This window comes from Carettochelys insculpta, chromosome 19, assembly GCF_033958435.1.
Source record: "Carettochelys insculpta isolate YL-2023 chromosome 19, ASM3395843v1, whole genome shotgun sequence".
In the NCBI taxonomy this organism is placed as follows: Eukaryota; Metazoa; Chordata; order Testudines; family Carettochelyidae; genus Carettochelys; species Carettochelys insculpta.
Genome location: NC_134155.1, coordinates 14,699,855 through 14,722,481, shown reverse-complemented (window position 1 = coordinate 14,722,481; position 22,627 = coordinate 14,699,855). Strand labels below are relative to the sequence as shown.

At 42.3% G+C, this 22,627-nt stretch overlaps 1 protein-coding gene across 4 annotated transcripts in view; it reads left to right on the top strand.

Annotated features, from left to right (window-relative positions):
• The window catches only part of COL26A1 (collagen type XXVI alpha 1 chain), a 225,221-nt gene that overhangs the window by 56,335 nt on the left and 146,259 nt on the right, over window positions 1-22,627 (top strand). For 3 of the 4 annotated variants that reach the window (XM_075014019.1, XM_075014020.1, XM_075014016.1), the window contains exon 3: window positions 2,678-2,781. In XM_075014019.1, coding sequence (XP_074870120.1) covers window positions 2,678-2,781 — 104 coding nt within the window. The remainder of the gene's footprint in view (window positions 1-2,677; window positions 2,782-22,627) is intronic. The other variant, XM_075014018.1, reaches the window with a different exon arrangement.

Genomic DNA, 22,627 nt, shown 5'->3' with positions numbered 1-22,627 from the left:
TGCAGAATGAGGTTTTTCTCTTTCAAAATAAGCCAACCACTATTTTGAAATGATTTTGAAATTGTGGTTGCGTTGCGTAGCTATTAGGATAATTATTTCGAAATAGTGGGTGCTCTTTGGAAATAACTTTGCTGTGTAGACCTACCCTAAGGGGTTTAATGCCTTAATTTTGCCACCTGTTTAAAAAAAAAAAAAGATTGTGGGCTTGTCTATAGGTGGAGCTGGTGAGAGGGGTTGTCTTCTTACCGACCTTCAGGTTCATTGATACTATGGACAGAAAGTGCTACAGAAGTCTGAAGCACTATGGGAAGTTACTTGACTCAGCTGAGCCCTGATTAGTCAAATGTCTTGCTCATAATTGGCATGCTTGCTGGCAGCTCTGCAGATAGGCCGTGGACTGAATGGTCTGAGGAAACTAAATTATTTTCCCCCAGTGAAAAGTGGCACCACCCAGGTCAGGGCTATGGCATGCTGGTGAAGGAGCTTGTGCCACTGGTATTCATGCAGTAGCCTGTTCTGCAGATAAATGGAGTAAAATTGTCTGTCTCCAGAGTGGGCAATCAGCATAAAATCTCTTATATGCCTGAAGTAGGGGAGGCTCACATTTTTGCTCAATAAATGAAGAGGCTACTCTTACTGCTATGCTTGCACTGCTGCTGCTAACAACCTACCTTACTGTTCATATTTCAATAATTGATCTGATATGACCCCTTGCTGAGTCCTAGGGGAGTCAGCTCGGATTCTCGTTATTTGGAACTCCACTTGGTGACATAAGTTCTTCTTTGGTTCACTTTTCTTCTGTGCTCAAACACATCACGATCACACCAAAAGTGCAAAGGGATGTGCTTCCAGTACCAGAATGCCTGTTGAATCATTCCTGGCTCTTATCTGGGGCAGATATCCCCTTTATCCAGCAGAGGGCGGCCCTTGCAATAGAGCACGCGTCTGCAACCTGCAGCTCCAGAGCCTCATGTGGCTCTTTAAGGACTTCTTTGTGGCTCCTGACGCTATAATTGCAAGGTTAAAAAAGCAAACAAAACAAAACAAAACCAAAAAACCTCCTGATTATTTTTGGTATTTCAGTGAACATCTAGAAGACCGACAACGAACAACTCCTCTCGAAAGAGCAAACAATATGTGATCTTGAAAGGCTGGATAACTCCCCCGTTAATACGTGCAGTGCATTGTGGGATATATGGGGGCACTGCTCTTAAAACAGGGGTTACAAAAAGTGTGCTTTGACGTTATTCAGTAAGGACCATCTCGTACTCACACGCATTGAAGCTCTTGAATTAGTGATTTTTTTTTAATCGAATTTGAAAAAAAATGGCTGTTCTTGCTCTTTTGGTTGCTGACCCCTGCAATAGCGGAAGATGGTACTTGTCTTCCGAGACTCACTTTCTCTGTTACTGGCCATGTAGATCACTAGAGTAATATTGGGCTTGGTAACAGGGCTCCACCTACTGGCGTTTCTAGATATTGCATGTCACAGGTGGCTCCTGGTGGAACACAGGACATTTTAGGTCTGTCATGTGGATTCTTTTGGGGAAAGTAATGCCAAGTCACAAAGCAGAATTTTAGTCCCCACCTATATCAGTCTCTCCTCATATTGGCTAAGCCTCGGCTCCTTGTATCTGAGTATAAAACGTGAGAGCAGTTTATAGACTATAACTTCTGCACACGTTACAACTTTCCATGTTCTCCTGCAACTTCATGAAAATGGTAACAATTACTCCAGCTATTTGAGGGAAACCTAATTTGCAGGCTTTTTTGCTCTGTAGGGCCACACTTGCAAATCCTAAGCGTCTTTTCTGAATGTTAATGTACGTATAAATTAGACTGCAGAATTAACATGATTGTACAAGTGTGTTGGGCAATGGTGTGTGTAAAATATGCTGTAAAATGGCGTGTAAGAGCTATTAGTGCATACAAATAGCTAGTGATTAGATGCCTCAAACACATGCACTATGAATTGTATTATAATGTATACATATCCCCACTGAGACCAGGCCCTGTTATGTTAGGTGCTGTATTATGATAAAGAACTTGCTTCAAAGAGCTTATAACTTCCCCTTTTCTTTGTCTTACCCACATGCAACAGATGAGAAATTTGGGCCCAGATTAAATGAGCACAGGCAGTCAACGGCAGAGCCATGGATGGAACCCACATATCCTGGCTTGCCTGCCAGTGTTCTAACCACAAGATGATGCTTGCTCATTTTTGTGTGTGCTGTCATGCTAACTGTCCCAGAGCTGACACACAACCTATGTGCTCTTTCTTTGGCCTCCCTTCCTGCAGACTGACCCTCTGATATTATGCTATGGGGAAATCTAATGTAGGTATGGGACTCTTTAGTAAAAATCTGCCAAAAAAAGGAAGAGGAGTTCTGAAAACACTGGGTTGGGTACAAGGGAATATAAATACATGTGTACTTTTTTGATCCTGCACTCATTCATGAGCAGAGCTATTGACTTCATCTCTGAGTAGGCACAGCAGGATCAAACCCCCACTGCACTGATTCCCTCACCCAAATCCACCTGGCAACTATGTACATTGCTAATTGTTGGGTGGTGGACGTAGGATAATGCAGAGGAAGAAATGGCTCCTTTGCACAGAATGACAGAGATGCTCTACAAGATGGCGAGGCCCAGTTTGCTGACTTCTTATTTGTGTTAGTTACAGGACTCTGATCAGGCCTACGTACAAAATGTCTTACCGAACAGTGACCACCCTGGAGTGGAGGTGCTGTCCTGGGTTCACAGGGAGTAACTGCGAAGAGGGTAAGTCAACGGGAAAGTGGTATTTTTTCCCACAGAGGCTTGGGGTGGGGGTAATGAGGAATTGGGTTTGGGTGGGTTTATTTTGGCTGAGTTGCTTTTCATTTCCTTAGTTCACCATATGTGTTTTTTTTCTCCCTTAAAATATCTCCATTAATTTTCATATGAAACCCAAACACAAATTTCTGTATCGCAAGCCAAGTTCTAAAAGAAGAGCATGGTGAGGGAGCCTGGAAGTCATGTGGATGCCAGCTGTGCTTTCAGAAGCCTGCAGTGGGTCACAGAGTACCCAGCCATGGCTTGATCATGGACGTTTCCTGTCAGTGGATGGTAGTGATGAAATTTTGATTTGATGCTCCCATTGTGCTTTCCTTCGGAACCCATGAATCCTGCAGGCAAGCTTCTCTGGACAGAGAAATGTCCATCATGGTAAATGCAGACATCCTACCTCTCCATGCCTCACATGTATTTTGAGATGCTGCTCCATTTTATTACATCAGTTACTGAGGTCAATGAAGCTGAATCATGAAGTAACACTTATAGGCTATTAAGTTCATGTGAAAGAAATTGAATCCTTCATCTTCTAGAGCTTTTTTATTACTTCATGCCTCATATTTAAGCCTGAGCAGGTGAAGAGGTAGAGCTATATCTGTCCAAAAGAATGTTGTGTCCCCAGAGATCTAGTTACTGAAATTACTCAGTGTCCTCACTACATTTGGATAATATTTTGGTTTTACCACAAGCAGCATAAGTCAGTGTTTCTGCATTTGACACCAGATCAGTCACATTAAAGAAAATGTAAGAGTTCTGTTTTTTTGCAAAGAAAGGAAAAGGTTTTCTTTTCTCTTCTTACTTCATTTACCCATGAAAGCTCATGACCTAATAGATTTGTTAGTCTCTAAGGTGCTACAGGACTGCTTGTTATTTATAGAGATGAATGTGATTACTTTTGTTAAAAATATATTACTCTCCTTTACTTACTTTACCTTATCTGCTGTTTTCTGGTTTCATGAATGTGCTGTGCTTATGCATGTCCTGTCTCTGATATGGGATGATCAGAAATTGAGTCTTGTAATGCATGTTGTGTGGATAAGAGTGGGAAGGTAGACTAGATAACCTGAGCCCTGGATTGACACGTGTTTAAGCTGGGATCAGAGTGACAGCCACTGGCTGGCAAACAAGGCGCCATCAGGAATATTCACCTTCTCTTACACAATGCGTTCTTTGACTATGTCTCACCACAGGGAGCCCTGGTTTGTTTGTGCCATTAGGTCATTGTATTAAGCACCCGGCGGACAACTCGAGCGAATCTGTAAACATAAAGCATCCCGTGAAAACTGCGTAAAATGGAGAGCATTGTCCTAAGCTGGTCACTTTCTATTGTTGTGGAAATAACATCCTCCCAAAAACTCCCGGAAATCTGAACCTGGCGAAGCTGCCGCAGAGCAAAACCAGCAGCCCAGCTTTGCACTTCAACAAGGTATTAAAAAAGAATGAGCCAGAAAGGGAGAAGTCCTGGAAGGTGGTGAAATAATGGCCACAGATCAGCTTTGTTTCTTAGCTCTCCCAGCATCCAGTGGGAGCATGAAAAATTGTGATAGACCTGGCAAATGACTAGTTTATTGGCAACACACCCAGCAATGAAGAGCCAGCCTGGAGCACTGTTCAAGTTGTTTTGTGCAGCCCCCGTAGTGCTCAGTAGATCTACACAGACGTGATTACAGCTTAGTAAGCAATTCGGTTGATGTAAAAGAGAATCCTTCTCTGTCCTGATCTGGCTTCCTACACCCATTAAACTCTCCATTGACTCTTGTTTGAGGGTTTGTCTTCACTACCCAGAAGATTGACCCTGTCAGAGACTATCTTTTGGGATTCTGCATGCCTAGTCAAGACGTGAAATCAAACTATAAGGGGTCGACAGTCAACCCCTGTACTCCTCATCGTGAGGAGTCAGGGAGGTCAGCCGGAAAGTTTCTTCAGTTGACCTCCCTCAGTGAGGATGACCAGGTAAGTCAGTTGTAGATGCTTCAGTTCCATAGCTGGATTTGTGTATTTTCAATTGATTTTAAGGTCTAGTGTAGACCTGGCCTGGGAAAGTCAGCAATAAGACTAAATAGTCATGGGAGCAGGACAATTGTACCAAGCGACAATTTTATGTAGCCACTTCTCAGCATTGAATGTCTCTTTCAAACTTGGATAAAGTGTTCTGGAGTGTTGACAAAGTAAGAGTCAGTAGCCACCTCCTTCCCCCCCGACACCCTATGTTCATGCACTTTCAAAACGTCTGCAGCAATTGATACTCCCAGCTACTGAAAAACGACCTCCCAGATTTTGCCACTCTCCTTCTAGCAGTGGTGGTGTTGACCCTAGGTTCCATGGCTTATACTGAAAATCATATGCTAAAAAGGGACATCAATTTAAATTCCTCTCTCTTTAGCTGGCGTTGTTCTCGTAATGTTAGTGGTAAGTCTCTCTAGCTCTTTGAGTCTCTATATTTTCAGTTTTTGCTTAGTACGTTTGACATCCCTCAGTAGAGGGTTGGTTTGTTTTCCAAATATGTTGAGTTTCTTATGGGATGTGTGTGCATGCGGGGAACAGCAATGGGGGACAGAGAAATCACAAAAAAAGTGATTAGGACACTGTCCACATACATACAGAGATTTTTTTTAGTCGTTCTACCCCTTCTACTGAATCCTTTTTGCTTTCATGTTCACTGTCTCTAACTGTGGGCATGCATGTTGTGCTTAGAAGGCAGTGCGGCTGTTTGAGTGTAACTAGGGGCAGAATTTGCCTTTTTTTTTTAATGGTGCATTCTGACCATAATATGAAAATCCTGCTTCTCAGATAGCCACATTATACTGTTCCATTTGTACTTACTTAACATAAATGGTGAAGACTGACCACCACTGATGGTTCCAACCTTCCATTTGCTTAAAGGGAACCACGTGTTCATTCAAACACAACAAGAAATCCTGTGGCACCTTATAGACTAACAGATTTTTCAGAGCATACCCCGCTTTTTCAGATGCAAGTGGCACTGTATTTTCACACTTAGGGTTGATGACAACTGCAGAAAATTAATGTCATCCAAAGTGAGTGTGAGCCACTGGGAGAATGAGATGCTGAAGCAGCAGGTTGTAGTGACCACTCTTTAGGCTCACAAAGACTCATTGGTTTGCTCCTGCCTTAATCTACCTCAAACAGCTGCCTCGACAATCCCACTCATGGGCTATGTCTACACTAGCATTCCTCTTTTGAAAGAGGCATGCAAATGAAGGACATTGAACATGCAAATGAGGCTGAGATTAAAATATCTGGCACCTTATTTGCATAGTCTTTTGAAAGAAGAAAACCAGTGTAGACATGGCTCTTTCAAAAGTACTCCCCATCTCCAAAAGAACCCTTCTTCCTTAAAAAATTAAAAAAAGGAAGAAGGGTTCTTACGGAGATGGGGATTACTTTCAAAAAAAGAATATACAAATGAGGTGCCAGATATGTAAATCTGAGCCTCAATTGCATTTTCAATTTCCATCATTTGCATACCTCTTTCGAAAGAAGAATGTTAGTGTAGGTGTAGTTTTTATATAATTCCTGATCTGTGTCTCTGGAGGTGCCAATATGGCCTTGCCATCAAACGGATTTTAATTACCTTCCATTGTAAAAGGATTTTGTCTTCATTTCTTTACCATTTAAAGCGGAGGGGGATGGGAGTTGTGGAGGGACCAGTTTCAGTGACGGTGTATTTGCCAAGAAGCATTATTCCAAAATAAGCTATTGCAGAATAGCTGTTCCAAAATAGCTTATTTAGAAATAAGTCTGTTACACACAAAAATGCATTTCTAATTAGTGCTTAGCCATTGCAAAATACATCTTCTAAATGCATATCCCCTGTGTCAAAATAGAGCCATTGGACACACTATGGCTTATTTCAAAATAGGCACTATTCCTTGTGAAATAGGGTTGCCAATTTTGAAATAAGATGCCAGCTAGTTAGAATTTATTTTATGAAATAGCAGTTATGTCATGTTGACACTAGGTTAGTGATTTTGAAATAACTGTGCTATGTAGACCTACCCTAACTCAGTCTGCAACCCTGCCACCCCTCCACAAACCCAGTCTTATAGGAAGAGGGATGGCCTGTCCTTATCTCCCTGTCTGGGCCGTGGTTTGTCTTGGGGTGAGGGGAGTGTGGGATCGAAGGCTGATTTCTTTGAGGTGCTCTGGTGGTCACACAATCTTCTCTGTTGGAAGTCTCCCTCACCCCCACGGCTGCTCCCCCTCCCCTGCGGTAATGTACTGCACATTGAAGGAACGAACAATTGTTAAACTCAGTAGAGTGTTACCAAGTGTCTCGACCCTTAGCTAATAGGTTCAGTTTGAGAAAGTAACCCCTTAACTATCACCAGCTGGCAGGCACCAACTTCATGGTGATGGCTCCAGATTGTTTGGATTAAAATTTATCTCTGGAATTTAACTCTTGCACTGCAGCTGACAAAGAAAATCTCCATGTTAAAGAGTCTGGTGTGTGTGTGGGGGGGGGGGGTGGGAATGCCGCTTTCCTCCTTGATCTGCTGAATGGGGGCAGCTGCTTTAATTGTCCCCCTATAAAACACTCTGCCCTTGGAGGGAAGCTGCTATGTGCATGTCCCACCTTTCTCTCCCCTGGACATGTCAGTATTCGAACAGATCACACTAATTCCTGCACTATTCCAGCAAATCTCTGACCAGCTAGTTCATTTGGTGGTTCCCAGCATAGCACCAAATCTTTAACTGCTTCTTGCAACAAACCCCTTGTTCTGTGTTGGACAAAGCAGGAGAAAGTTGACAGAAATGAGTCTGGTGAGCTTAACTGGTGGGGGATACTTCTTATTTTTCCATTTTTTTTTAAACTGGAGCCCTCACTAGCACAGGAAATGAATCCACTGAGCCACCCAGTCTGCTGAATGCTGATATAAAGAACATATGGAAGAGGGCAGTGCAGAGGTGAAGTGGTTTAGCTATTGCAATCATGCATCAAGCTGATTGATTTGACTCCAAGATGATGCTGACATTTCAACCTGAGCTATTTTCTATTCCTCCCCTCCCCCTGAGGGCTGAAAGTTCAAAGCCAAGAAAAAAATCTCCTGGGAGAGGAAAAGGGTCCCTAGTCCAGGGGCTCAGCACTGCGTTACCACAAGTGAAAAGCTTGTTTTACTTTACAAATCTGAGACAGATTGTTTTTTAGCTCTGATTTAGGATAATAGCCAATAAGCTACTTGCCCTTCAAACAAAGTGATGACAGAGTATTGGGGACTGTTCCCTGCCTAGACTGATCCTCCACTGTTAAAGTGACAACGTATCTTTACAGGTATATTTTTTTAAAAAGTGAGAGTAGGATGATTTGGATGTCAATGAGCCTATTCCAGTAATAATCTGAGTGATAATTCATGCTTTTATATCCTTTGCATTCTTTTAAATGCTCTTGAGATAAGGTGTATCAGATTTTAAGAATAACAGTAAAGTGACTGTTGTGTGTGTTTGCCTCCATCCTGAAGGACTCCGAACACTTATTAGTAGAATTAATGCTGTCAGGAGAAAACAGCTAACCAGCCTGGAGAAGAGAAAGATAGAGAAAAATGGTAGAGGGGTGAGTGAAAGCTACTGGCACTGTTGATCTACTTCAGCTACGCAAATAGCATAGCTGAAATCGATGTTTGCCACAATGCCTTGCATGCGGTAAAGTCAGTGGGGGCTGCTCTCCTACAGATGCCAGCTACTCTTCTCATGTTGATGGAGTACCAGCACTGACAGCGAGTGAGCTCAGAGATAGATTTGTCACATCTACAGCAGACATGATAAATCAACAGCTAGTGGATTGAGCACTTACATGTCAACCCACTGCATAATGTAGACAAGGCCTGAATGATATGGGGATGTGCCTGGGTTCTCCAAAAGAAAGGATTTCTTAAGGAATTAGGCCTCCAACTCCCTGAACGTGTCTGTGTAAAGGAAAACTTCCCTGCCACTGAAACAAAGGCTCTGCTGGGCTGAAATATGACAACCAATCTGCATCAGTTGTAGCACACAGTGGCTCTCACTAGGGGAAGGGAAGACCAATTTATAAATTAAAATGGAGGGAGAATTTTAAGCAGGCAGGTTATAATTACATAGGCAGAATTTGGTTAGGACCCAATGATTATTACTTCTTCCCTGGCAGACACTTTGGCCATGTCTACGCTGGTACAAATCTTCAAAATAGCCATGCTAATGGCCATTTCGAAGATTACTAATGAGGCGCTGGATTAAATATTCAGTGCCTCGTTAGCATTAGCACGCTTCTGGCTGCATCCACAAGGGGGTCCTTTTCGAAAGGACCCGCACATTTCAAAATCCTCTTATTCTCTTCAGCTGAGAGGAATAGGGGATTTTGAAATGTGCTGGGTCCTGTTGAAAAGGACCCCTGTGTAGCCACACTGAGCCGTGGGCATTCGAAAGCGGCACATTCGAAGTGCTGCAGCTGGAAGCGTGCTAATGTTAATGAGGTGCTGCATATTCAATTCATTGCCTCATTAGTAATCTTTGAAATGGCCATTAGCATGGCTATTTCAAAGATTTGTACCTGTGTAGACACAGCCTTTATGAGATAAGAAGTTAACATTTCTGTTTCGCATCTCTCCTGAAGAAAAACAGGTGATTTTAAAAACAGTGTTATGTCTAGGTGCTTTTGTTTTTACACTTCTAATTTCTTCAGTTTAGATCTGGTTTAAATGAATCCAGAGCACACCCTTAACCTGTGCCTCAGTTCCCATCTGTCAAATGGGGGTAAGAGCACTTTCCTACCTCACAGAGATTGCAAGGATAAATACAGTATAAAGCTTGTGGTGTGCTTTGAAATCTGCTGATGAAATGTACTATACAAGAGCAAGAATCACAGTTCTGCGCAAACATATGATATGTTTTACGCGATAATAGTGTCTGTAGGACAAAAATTGCTATAACATATGTGGGTGAACAGCGTTAGCCACTGAATCACATTGCCTCTTTCCTCTGTGCTTTCCTGTGGAAATGTTTCTGGTGCTCCATTTAATTTGTGTTTCTCCACACCACTAGCAGGCAGTTCTTTGGAAATAGACAAGTTAACAGAGTATATCTGATTATTAGTGTGGGAAAGGGCTTTTGTCATAGTTATATAATTTGCTATTTTAGTTTTTTCTTTCTTCATGCTGGTGGAAGATTTACAAGAGGACCCAAAATTTCTGGGAAGATGAGTGTGGCTAGGGAAGGGCATGGCCCTGCATCGTCTGTCACTGTTCACTTCTAGTCTCTGGGGTTTCACAGCTTGAAAGAAAGAATCCAACTGCTGTGTTGCTCAAGCAAATCTTCCTTCAGGACAGGGAACTCCTCTCTCAGACCTCTGAAGGCTGATTCGGGACCAGGGAAGAATCGTAGTACAACATCTGAGCCTGACGCTGATTTTGAATTTGCTGGTCTAAATTGGGAGAAATTCAGTTTAATGCGTATGCCACTAGGTGTGCGTGATCAACACTGTCTGTCTTCCGCAAGAGAATGAGCAACAGAACCAGTGGCAGTTAAAGGGTACAGGTTAAGGAGGTTAGAGGGAGACTGTTCCCTTGTAGCTAAATCAGTGCCGAGTGTTAATATCTTGGCATCTATTCCCACCTTTCTTGCTTTCCTACCATGTGATGTCAGATGAATCGGTAGACATCCCTGCCTTGGGATAGTCTGTAAATAAATGGTATGTTTGCATGTTGTGCTACAGTGTTATGAGCTTCATTAAAGTGTTTGTATTGTGCCATGAGGTGCTGGTTTGTGACTATGACTCATATGGGCTACTGTAGTACAAATCATTTTGAGAACCCTGTGTGGAAGGGGACGTTTCAAGTAAATTGAAGGACAATGAGCTTTAAGTGCAAAGTATCTCAAACAATTTATAAGGGACATTTAACGTCTTCAAATACATATTGGCCTCATCTACACTACATCACCCTTATGAAAGGGGAATGCAAATATGGCCTATCAAAAATGGAAATGAGGCACTGATTTGCACATATTAAACCCCATTTGCATAATGGCACCGACTCACAATCCTAGAAAGGCTGTTTTTGAAAGCCAAAACAGCCATGCAGATGGGGTTCATTTGAATGGAAACCCTACTGTTGAAAGCATCCTTCTTCCTGAAAAAAATTAGGGAGAAGGGTGCTTTCAAATGTGGGGTTTCCTTTCAAATGAACCCCGTCTACAAAGCTGTTTTGGCTTTTTAAAATAGCCCTTCTGGAACAGTGAGTGGCTGCCATTAGGCAAATGAGGTGTTAGATATGCAAATCAGTGCCTCATTTGAATTTTTGATTGGCCGCATTTGCATTCCCCTTTCGAAAGGGGAATGTAGTGTAGATGTGGCCATTGTGAAGAGCAGACTCCATTACTGTGAAAACTCAAGATTCTCTTCTCAAATTATCCATGCATGCAGCTGAGTAACAAGAGAAAAATCGAGAAGTTGCCACAACTAAGTGACTAATCAGAATGTTCATTTCTTCAGCTGCAGTATATTTGGCTGTAAATTATTCTAGATATGTCACTTAGCTAGCTTATCCATTTTCCTCCGGGATGTGGTGCTCCTGAGTAACATCTTAAAAAACTGAAATACAGTTTACTTCCAATTGTGTCCAAATAAAAGAGAAATTGAAATCTGAGCTTGTTTTCCCTCAATCTAATTTGGCTTTTTAATGATTCATAGATTCTTAAGATGAGCAGGGATCTTTAAGACGACTTACATCTCAACTTCTGCATAGCAGCGGCCATAGAAGCTTACCCAGTAATTTCTTTGTCAAGCCCATAACTTCTCTTCATGCAGCATTATACCTTTTTGAAAGGATTAATCTTGATTTAAAGACTCAAAGTGATGGAAAATCCACCGCACCATTTGATAAAAGTTAATTCCCCTCACTGTTCAAAAATGGTCACCTCATTTATCTTGCATCATTTTCCAGCCATTGGGTCTCATTCTGACTTTGTGTTTCTATTTATGAGAAATCTTCTCTAGACAGTAATGAAGTTGCCTCTTAATCTTCTTTTTGATACATTAGCTTGAAAAGATTCCTTAGAACTGTGGAAAACTTTTCGTAACAGGAGCTTTGGCGCCTTCACAAATTATCAGATTCTCAATGGGAGAGGCTTCCAATATTAGAGCTAAGGACTTGGACTCATACACCTAGGGCTTGACTCTGAAAAATGCAGATCCACACTGAGTCCTGTTGAAGTCAGCTGAAGATCTAGAGGCTTAACCCACTTAAAAATCAGACTCGAGTCTTTTTGTGGCTGTGTCACTCATTTTGCTGTGCAAGCAAATTTATTTTTCAGCCTTAGTAAAATGCCACTATCTTGCTACCTGGTCTGAATATTGGTGCTTGACATTTGCAAAGCATGCTGTTCAACTAATAAACATAAATTGTGAGTCTGGGTGTAAATTACTAGCTTATGGATGGATAAAGGAGGCATTTCTAGGTTTGCATTGCTCATAGGGTGAAGCTCCAAAATATGAATACAAATTGGATCTGGGCCTTTTAAAATCTGAAAAAAGAAATTTGTCAAGGGTATAGAGAAATTCCACACCCTAATACCTAGTAATAATTCTGTCCTTGCTGGAGGAAAGATGATGAAGCTGGAATAGCAGCAGTCCTCAAAGTTTCTTGAACTTACAGGAGGCACAAAGGAGTGTCTCATGGTTATAATAAGAGTTTGGACTCAGGACACCTGTATTCTGATTGTGACTTATGGTCTTACTGACAGACCTTGAGCAAATCACTTCTGTACCTCAATTTAACTATCTTTGTTACAGAGACAATACTTTAAAAATACCAGTTTTCTCAATTCAGAACATTTAAATGTTGTGAGCTTTTAAGACGAAAGAAAATATGGATTCTTATTGTCATTGTGCTCTCTAGAAACATCCGTAGGACTGAGGTGACCACTGGAACAAAAATGGAATGGATGATTTCAGCCATTCTTAAATGACTTCTTGCTATGAAAATATTCCTCCAAACTATTTGAATACTCATCAGTTTTTTTTAAAGGTAGTATTGCTTTTAGGTTCATCTTTAACACAGAGCTTGCCCAGATCAAATCAAATCTAAATTGATAATTTGAAGGACTGAAGAAGGAATACTGCCCCATGTACAGCAATCTCCAAGTAATTGTCGGCATTTGCAAAGTTTCATTTGCTTCCTGGAGAGTGTGAGGCATTTGGCCTCTGCTGTTGTCTTCCTGAGCTACATTTTCAAAGTTCTGAGAACCCACAATGGTGGTCAGATTTGAGAAAAAAAACCCTATCATCTCCCTTCCTTAGACATTGACCTAAATAGGCTTCAATGAGAAAATGGGGAAATCTCCATCAGTTGGAGATTTTTTAAGAACAGGTTCAACAAACTCCGATAAGGGATGAATTAAGTTTATGAGAACTTCTCATGCTTCCCTCACCACCTGTCTCTGTTAATATCCCACTTTATAAAGGTCTCCCTGTACTGCCTACTCAAATCCCTTTCCTCATATTCCCCACACTTCTTCCCTGTGCGCCTTCCACTTAATCTAATTCCCTCCCCCATACTTTGATTACATTCGCCCCCAAATAAAATTACAGACCAGGACTCACAAATTATAGCAACTGCCTGCCATTTAGTTCAAAACTCCTTTTTATTCTCTAGAGAAGGCTTGTGATTAATGTTAATGGAAGGTTGAGTTTACAGCCATCAATCCCAACAAAGTCTGTGACTTACCCAGTCATTAGCACCTCTCAGTTTAACAGTACAAAGTAGCAGAAGGAAGCTGGTTTATCAGGGAGCCTGGAATTCGGGACTCTGTTGTATGACCCCCAATTTTGGGTCACTGGTGCAAACCCTCCATGAGCCACTCAATATTTCAAAACCATCCAAAGAACTGTTTGGATTTTAGAGCAGTTACAAGAGTTGAGATTCAAGGCACATAAAATAGCAGGACAGGGGAACTCTTTAGTCTTTTGTCCCCCTGTACCGATGCATGCACACTGTAAAAATGTACATTTTCTTCGACATTGTTTTCAGTTTGGGTCCCTCAAAGATTTAGCGGGTGACATGCAGTACCTGGGTAAAACTGGACAGACAGGGACCATTCTGACCTGCATCACACCCACAGTTTGATGTCTAGCTCTGTGCAACCTCCCTGCCCCCCAAAAAAAATCTAGATTTTTTTTAAAGTGGCTGTTTTGGTGGTGGAAGAGGACTTTATATCTCAGCAACCCCTAGCTTAAATGAACACACATTTGGGGCACTGTGTGGGTACTCTTCAGCCTCCTGATGCACATCTTATTTCAAAGGAATCTGATGACACATGTTAAGGTTAGAGGACTTAGAATGGTTGACCTCTGAACATAATTTGTGATGCAATCGTGACTATAGTGATGCAGCAGCACCAGTCTACTGCATAAACTTCCAGATCTAGCTACATACATTGCTGCTCTTAGGTTCTGGTGGCTTCTGGAGTAGACACTAGAGTTTGCCAATCTTATTTAAAGGGATACTATCCAATTCCTATGACCAGGTCTCAGCTTGGGCTGGCCACGCTGACCTCTGGCTTTAGGCAGCCTTTTGGTTATCTCCCCGATCGGCTCTTCAGTGCAGTTTCTGGAGCGTGTGGTAACTGTTGCAAAGGGGTATAGCTGGATGAGAGAGCTTTCTGGCATCTGCGCCTTGTGACTACTTAGTGAAGCCCAAAAGCATTACTCCCCTAGCTAGGGAATGTGTCAAAATCCCCAGGTCAGGTTTCCAAAGATGTTGACACTGTATTCCATCCAGCAACTGAGTTGTTCAGTTTATATTGGATATTCTTTAATCTGGTCAGAGGGAACTTGATTCAGCACCTAACGTCAAAATATTTGGTATGCTAAATATCTACAGATGTTATCTTAATGTAATAACAATTAAAAAGCTGCATATTGTGCTATGACCTTTGTCCACATTCTTTAAACGCCATTCAAATTGAACCGGTATTTACAGAATCTTTATTTTTGGTGGGTTGTTTGCTTCCTCTTGTGAAATATCTGACCACCTCCTTTTTCCCCTGTCCTGTTTACAAACTCACAAAAGGTCCAACCTCCCACCTACAATGGACGGGTTTCCTGTGCATCGCCTTATTCTTTGTATTGCATTGCACTAAAGGCTAGTAGAGCAAGACATGGCCCCAGAGACCTTACAGTCTAGTATAGAAGACAGTAAAGGGCGGCAGGAGCAACTGGCCTGGGGAGGAAGCAAATTGGTCACACTTGTACAACAGATCAGGGAACAAACCTGGGTCTAGTATCTAAGCTATCTTGTTGACCAGAGCACATGTTCTTCCCTATAGGTACAGACGTCATGGAAGAGCTTTGGAAGAACTTCAGAGATTTCCTTTGTATCTTTGCAATGTATAGAGCTCCTTTCCCATTAGGGCTTGCTCTGTCTCTGGTCCTGTGGTAACTGTGTGAGAGGTGCTGAATACTTTGGCCTCACCAAGTTCAGTCTGTCCTGGGGTGTTTTTATGGCTCCCCTAACTGTGACATGGGAGACCTGGCAAATGATTTAAGATAAGATTTATCTGGGGCAGTTGGTAGCCTGCAGGGATAGTCAGTGAGGAAGCATGCTGGATCCCAGGAGCAGAACACAGAAAAAGTGCCAGGCTCCAGATGGGACCACAGCCTTTCAGCCAAACCCACAAGACTCCCTTTGGTTGTCGCGTAGCTTTCTCTGAAGTGTGAAGGCAAGAGAGCAGTGGTTGTGGGCATGTAAGATGCATTACAAGGGGCTTAGTCCTAGCATCTACTTGATCAATGGCTGGAGATATTATCATCCACAGTAGTTTCCTTGAGGTTTGTCCTAGTTGCATATTTTCTTGTAGAGAACTTTAAAGAGGTGAACTCCTAAGATAGCTCTGCAAAGCAGATAAAGACTAGTCACAGAAGTCCTTCAGAGCAGAGAGAGACAGATTTATTCTGGAAAAGGTTTCCTGCACAGCTTATAGACAAGCAGGCATATCTTAAATCTGTGGGATGAGAGTGAAATTCTCCCCCCCATGCTGTGCAGGTGAGGTCAAATGATCATGATCAATTGTAAGAATCTTTAAGGCATCCATTCTGATCAGAGATGACACTCCGTTTTGATTACAAAAGCTAGGTCTTTAGTCAGCAACAAATGCAGTTATTGTGGCTGTGATATAGCTCCTGTGTGTATCTGCTTTTTTTTGGTTAACAGCTCATCTGGCCGGTGGGAGACTGTTGGCCATGAAACTGGGAATGTGTGTGCGGGGTGCGGGGGGGAATAGAGTGTGAAATGTTCCTTAAATTCCTTTTATTTTGCCAAGAATTTTTCCATTAGATTAATTAAAGGTGGATTTGAGTCACTCAAAAGCAATAAGAGCATAAATTTAGATTTTGGTGCTAAATATTGAGTGTGTGTTTTAAAGAGCTAGGTGTGTGGAAATGTCTCCAGCAACTTCCTGTGTCAGATGCTAAACTTTTTGCACAGATGGCTACACCATCTGGAAGAAAAATAAAACTAAATTTAAAATTAAGGGGAAAACCTTGAGGCAAGTTGATAGCCTAAAAATTCTCCTTGGGAGTGTTTTTCCTCTTAATTACCTTCATAACACATTATTCCACTAGATCCTTGTACATTGAATGGACCACTATGTATCCTTTTTCGTCACTTCCCTTTGGGGCTTCTGCAATGCTTTGTCAGAGTCTCAAGGTTCTCACTGATTTGAAACATGGAGGTACATACATATCTCATAGAGCTGGAAAGGGACCTTGAGAGGTCATTAAGTCCAGTCCCCTGCACTCACAGCAGGACCTAGTACCAAACCTCACCGATTTTTTTTTTTAAATCTAATCTGCCCCAGAATTTTGAAAAGCCCCTTCAAGGGCCGAGCTCCCAGCCCTGCAGTTACGAGGCCAAGGCTCAAACCGCTGAGCTATTGCTCTCCCCATGATCCCAACTTTCCCCCTCCTCCCACGCAACTCAAAACCGTTGACTTGACTGGCCTTTCCTGACCGTGTGTGGATTTTGGGTCCCGTTCTAATGGCAAGTTTTTGGTTTGGGGTTCAAATGGTGCTTCCTTTCTCTATCTGCTGTGACTCATGGCAAGAACATACTTGTCATATCAGCTTTCATAGTCCTACACTGAACAACACTGGGAGGATTTTATTGGTCAGGCTGTCACTTTGTGTGGGTGCTAGAGGAACCTGAGGTCTAAAGAAATGAAACTGTTTAAGACAGTGGTAGACTTCACTTCCTGGCTTCCCAAGATTTGCTAGATCATCCAGTCTGTCTCTCACATTCACCATAGTCTGTTCCCTAATAAAAAAGCATGAGGATTTGCAACATAAAAGCAGACAGCGGCAGTATGGAGAGTCCTGTGTCCTTTGCAGTGAGCTGGACCTCAGGTTCATGGTCAGATCTCTATATTCTGTGGTGAAACTGTCATGAAAAGTCACCTGCTGGGTGTCCTGATAAGTGTCTTGCTCTGTTCAATGATAAATGGCTGTGTGCTTCCCCCTGTATGTCACGCATGCTCTATGAAAGTAGCCAGCATGGCAGACTCTGAGAGAACCCCAAAGACCTCAACCTCCGATAAGGGATGGAGGTACCAGGCCAGGTTTATTGTAAATAAAACACAGTAATTGCCCCTGATAGACTCTATGAAGATACTAAGAATGTGTGGCTCATCTTACCACAGAGGCTGGTGGAGATCTCACTGAATCTTCAATGGGAAATTCATAAGATGTGGGATTTTTAATTAAATAGATGCTACTGTACCCATTGCATTAGTGTCTTTATGCAAATTAATGTATGCCTGTGGTAGTGCCCATGGTTTTGGGGGAAGAATAATATGGGATCTATTGATGGGGGACCTGTTATTCCTCTTCATGGCTACGTCTACATGTGCACCCAACTTCGAAATAGATTATTTCGATGTTGCGACATCGAAATAGGCTATTTCGATGAATAACGTCTACACGTCCTCCAGGGCTGGCAACGTCGATGTTCAACTTCGACGTTGCTCAGCCCAACATCGAAATAGGCACAGCGAGGGAACGTCTACACGGCAAAGTAGCACACATCGAAATAAGGGAGCCAGGCACAGCTGCAGACAGGGTCACGGGGCGGACTCAACAGCAAGTCGCTCCCTTAAAGGGCCCCTCCCAGACACACTTTCATTAAACAGTGCAAGATACACAGAGCCAACAACTAGTTGCAGACCCTGTATATGCAGCACGGACCCCCAGCTGCAGCAGCAGCAGCCAGAAGCCCTGGGCTAAGGGCTGCTGCCCACGGTGACCACAGAGCCCCGCAAGGGCTGGAGAGAGAGTATCTCTCAACCCCCCAGCTGATGGCCGCCATGGAGGACCCCGCTATTTCGATGTTGCGGGACGCGGATCGTCTACACGTCCCTACTTCGATGTTGAACGTCGAAGTAGGGCGCTATTCCCATCCGCTCATGGGGTTAGCGACTTCGACGTCTCGCCGCCTAACGTCGATTTCAACTTCGAAATAGCCCCCAACACGTGTAGACGTGACGGGCGCTATTTCGAAGTTACTGCCGTTACTTCGAAGTAGCGTGCACGTGTAGACGCAGCCCATATGTGATAACAACTATCCTAAAGAGAATGGTGATGAATTGTTCTCTATGCACAGAAGGCAGGATAAGAAGCACTGGTCTTAATCTGCAGCAAGGGACAATTAGGTCAGATATTAGGAAAAGCTTTAACTAGAAGGAGAGTTAAGTTCTGGGCTTCCAATAGAAGCTGTGGACTTCAGTCTCATCACTGAAGACTTTTAAGAACAATTAAAGTGATGCCCACGGGGGCTGGCTTCTAGGTTTACATGGTTGTGCCTCAATAAAGAGGGGCTGGACTTGATGACTTCTTGAGATCTTTCCAGTTCAACATTTTTATGATCCTCAGAATTCTGAGCTATTGTTACAAGCTCAGGGAGAGGGCACTGTATCATTTTATCTTTCCAAAGGATGTTTTGCTTTGTTTTATGTAAGAGCTAGGAACATAATTTTAAAAACCCAAGAGTTTAGATTCTGATGCACAGTCCTCAGACATGGAATGCAGGCCACAGTGAATTCCATAACTGCAGAATGCATAGGGTAAGGTTGCAGGATACAGATAGTGTGCTCACTATTATAAAAGTTTTATACATCAAAGGTTTTATGATAAGTTGATTTTTACCTATTTCTTTGCCTCAAATAGTTCAGTTGTTTTGAGCATGACTGAGGCAAGCAGTAAGTTTTCCTCTGAGTTGACATCTTTATTGGCCTGGAGAGCATTGTCATTAAAGATTACACTCCCGTCAATTTGTTTTTACTGGAGATAGACAGTTCCTCTTTAGGTATTTGTTCATCCTGCCAAAAAGCTGTGAGTTGTGCCATTCATCTAAGCACAGCATTAAATGTAAGAAAACAGATCCCTCTCAGATGTAATGGGAAACTCCTGAACAAACCTTGGAAGTCTTACAAATAAAGCCAGCCTTTCTCAAAGGGAATCATGGTGTGAACCATTTCCACATCCTCTGTGAAAATAAATCTGGTGTTACTCTACAAAACCCCCAAATGTTCTGCACTTGGCAGGTTAGTATTTTGCTTACAGCTAGGTAGGGCTTCTGAAAAAGCTATAAGGTAACAATGCAGTTGCACCAGGTACTTTTAAAGGCCTGTAAATAAAAGCCACTTTAGAGTAGCAGGGGGAAAAAGAATGATGAGGTAGGATGGGGGAGCTCCTTGGTAGCTGGGAGAGCAGATCAGTGGCCTAAACACCAAGCTTGAAGTCTCTATTGTAGCCTCATGACTTTAAATCCCAGTAGGATTTCTCAGCTCTTCATCAGCTGGAGGTACTGAGTATTGTGCCGTAAATGGCTCTTTCAGATGAGACTATAATATTGCTGTGTTATTCAAAATCCAGCAATTCCAGTATTCCACTTCCCATTGCTGAACAGTAACAGAGAGGGAGCTGTGCTAGTCTATATACCATCAAAACAAAAAGCAGTCAAGTAGTACTTTACAGACTAGCAAAATAATTTATTAGGTGAGCTTTCGTAGGACAGACCCACTTCTTCAGGCCATAGCCATACCAGAACAGACTCAATATTTAAGGCACAGAGAACCAAAAACAGTAATCAAGGAGGAGAAATCAGAAAAAAATGATCAAGGTGAGCAAATCAGAGAGTGGAGGGGTCGGTGGGGAAGGTCAAGAATTAGATTAAACCAAGTATACAGATGAGCCCTTATAGTGACTCAGAAAATTCCCATCCCGGTTCAAACCAGGAGTTATATGCCGAATTTGAATATAAAAGACAGCTTGGCTGTTTCCCTTTGAATAGCGGTGCGAACATTTTTTTTCAGTAACACACATGCTCTTAAGTCATTAACAAATGGCCCATTCCATTAAAATGTTGACTAACTGGTTTGTGGATCTGGAGTGTTTTGATGTCTGTTTTGTGCCCATTAACGCTTTGTCTAAGGGAGTTTGAAGTGTGTCCAATATAGAAAGCATCTGGGCATTGTTGGCACATGATGGCATATATGATGTTAGGAGAGGAGCATGTGCTTCCCATTGCTGTGTGGTGTACCATCTGGCTGTTACTCTCTATCCCAGAGGTAGTTGCTTTTTCATGTGCATATAGGAAATACTTCGAATAAAGTCTTTTTGTTCTGTGGTTGTACAGTACTTATCGCTATGGGGTACTGGCCCATGATTAGTGCTACTAGGTGCCATGGCATTTCAAAGAGTAAATTTTATTATAAAATAAAAGCTACATAGCACATTGTACCTTACAAACATTACCTAATTCCCCAAATACCCCAAGTGAGATATTCTCTCCATTTTAAAGTTGGGAATATAAGACAGGGTAAACTAACACATTCAAGTTTTTAAAAACAATGGCACCAATCAATAAATCACACTGAATAAAGTATCAGAGAGGTACCCATGTTAGCGTGTAGCTTCGAGAACAATAAGAAGTCTTGCTGCACCTTATAGACTAACAGATATTTTGGAGCATAAGCTTTCGTGGGCAAAGACCTGCTTCATCAGATGCATCTGACGAAGTGGGTCTTTGCCTCTGAAAGCTTATGCTCCAAAATATCTGTTAGTCTATAAGGTGCCACAAGACTACTTGTTGTACTCTGAATAAAGAGACTACCCCTAAATATCCCCACCTTGACTGACCAGTGCATGGTAGCTCAGTAGTTTGAGCACTGCCTTCATAAACGTTGGTTTGTGAGTTCAACTTTCTAGGAGGCCATTTAGAATCTAGGGCAAATAAATTTGAAAAAAAATCTGTCAGGAGTGGTGATTGGTCCTGCTGAGAAGGTAGGGGACTGGGCTGGATGACCTGTCAAAGTACCTCCTCCTATTGGAGATATAGCTTAATATTTTATACTTGGCTGCCATGAATGGTTAACTGTCAGTTGGCAAGTGGAAGGTGAAAAAGAGGCACAGGCTCACTATAACTGTTCTGTTTAATAGGACATGATTAAGATCCATGTCAGAATAATTAACACATCTAATTAACTCCAAGGCAAGTGTAAATATTATAGGACAGCTTTGTTATCGATGGTCAAAAAGATAATTTGTTGAACTGGTTTAGTAGCATCCTTAAGTTTTCCTAAAAGGCCAGTAATATCTGGGAAAACTTCCTGGTGAACTTTCCCTGGACATAAGGTGCAATAGTGAGTTTTGGTTGTGAATAAATATTCAAGGGACTTCAGCAATGAGGAAGAGAGAAAAAGGGGAATGGACAGGGATAAGAATATTACTGGTCTGAGGTACCTTTTTAGGGTCTCCAGCTGCTAGTGCATGAAATGGCTTAAAGAATGGCTCTGAAATCACTCCTATGATGAAGTGCTGTAACGTCCACAGTAAATTTGTTCTGCTTCTCTAAAAGTTTGTGTCTAGCCCGATCTCCTGACTTGTCTCTGTCTTGGATAAAACATCCAAATGCTCCAACTATTCAGGTTTGCTTTTAATTTTTAGCCCAGCAGGCATACAGGAATGAGCTTAAAGGGCTTTCCAACTGAGCCTGAAGGGACTTGTTGGCTAGAGTTTGGACTCCTGGCAAGCAACTTTCTCCAGCTCTTTTTTGTTATAAATGTCGGCTTCAGTCCCTGGCCTCTTATAGATACTAAGCACTACTGCATGTCTTTGGCTGAGCTGCTGCTGGAAAAGCACAGATATTTCAAGATGTGTAACAATGGGCACGATATATCAGAAAGGCAGGATCAAGGTTCTGCTACAGATGCAGCAGCGGCTGCATATTCTCTATCTTGATCGGCAAAGACTGTAACATTTTTTCACTGGTTGTGAATGTCCCCAAGGGAAGAATGCTAGAGCCACTAATGCTAGTGAAAATAACTTCCTCTTTTTGCTGATTTCCTAAAGCCTTCAAATGCTGCCCATGGGTAATGCCTCTAGTGCAACCAAATCCAATGGCTGAGCATTACAGTGAGCTTTGTCTTCACTGAGTACTTGTGATGTGCGACAGAGTGGCTAGGAAACCATAGCCTGTGTGGAGATCTGAATGGCTGTGGATCTGAGACATTAGTACAAGCTTCCTCTGTTGGGAACCATGTAACATGTTGACTAAATGTGTGGTGTTCTTGTCATGTGGAGAATAAGAGCCTAGGACTGCTGTGAGCTAGTGTGCTCCTCCTCTACCTTGAGTGCGAGAAGTCTGTGATTTGGTAATAGAGGTTCTGGCTTTTCGTCTCCCTGACCACTAGTGGAGGGGGTTGTTTCATGCATATGACTCGTGGTATTTGGATGGTAATAGCTCCAAATGCTGAA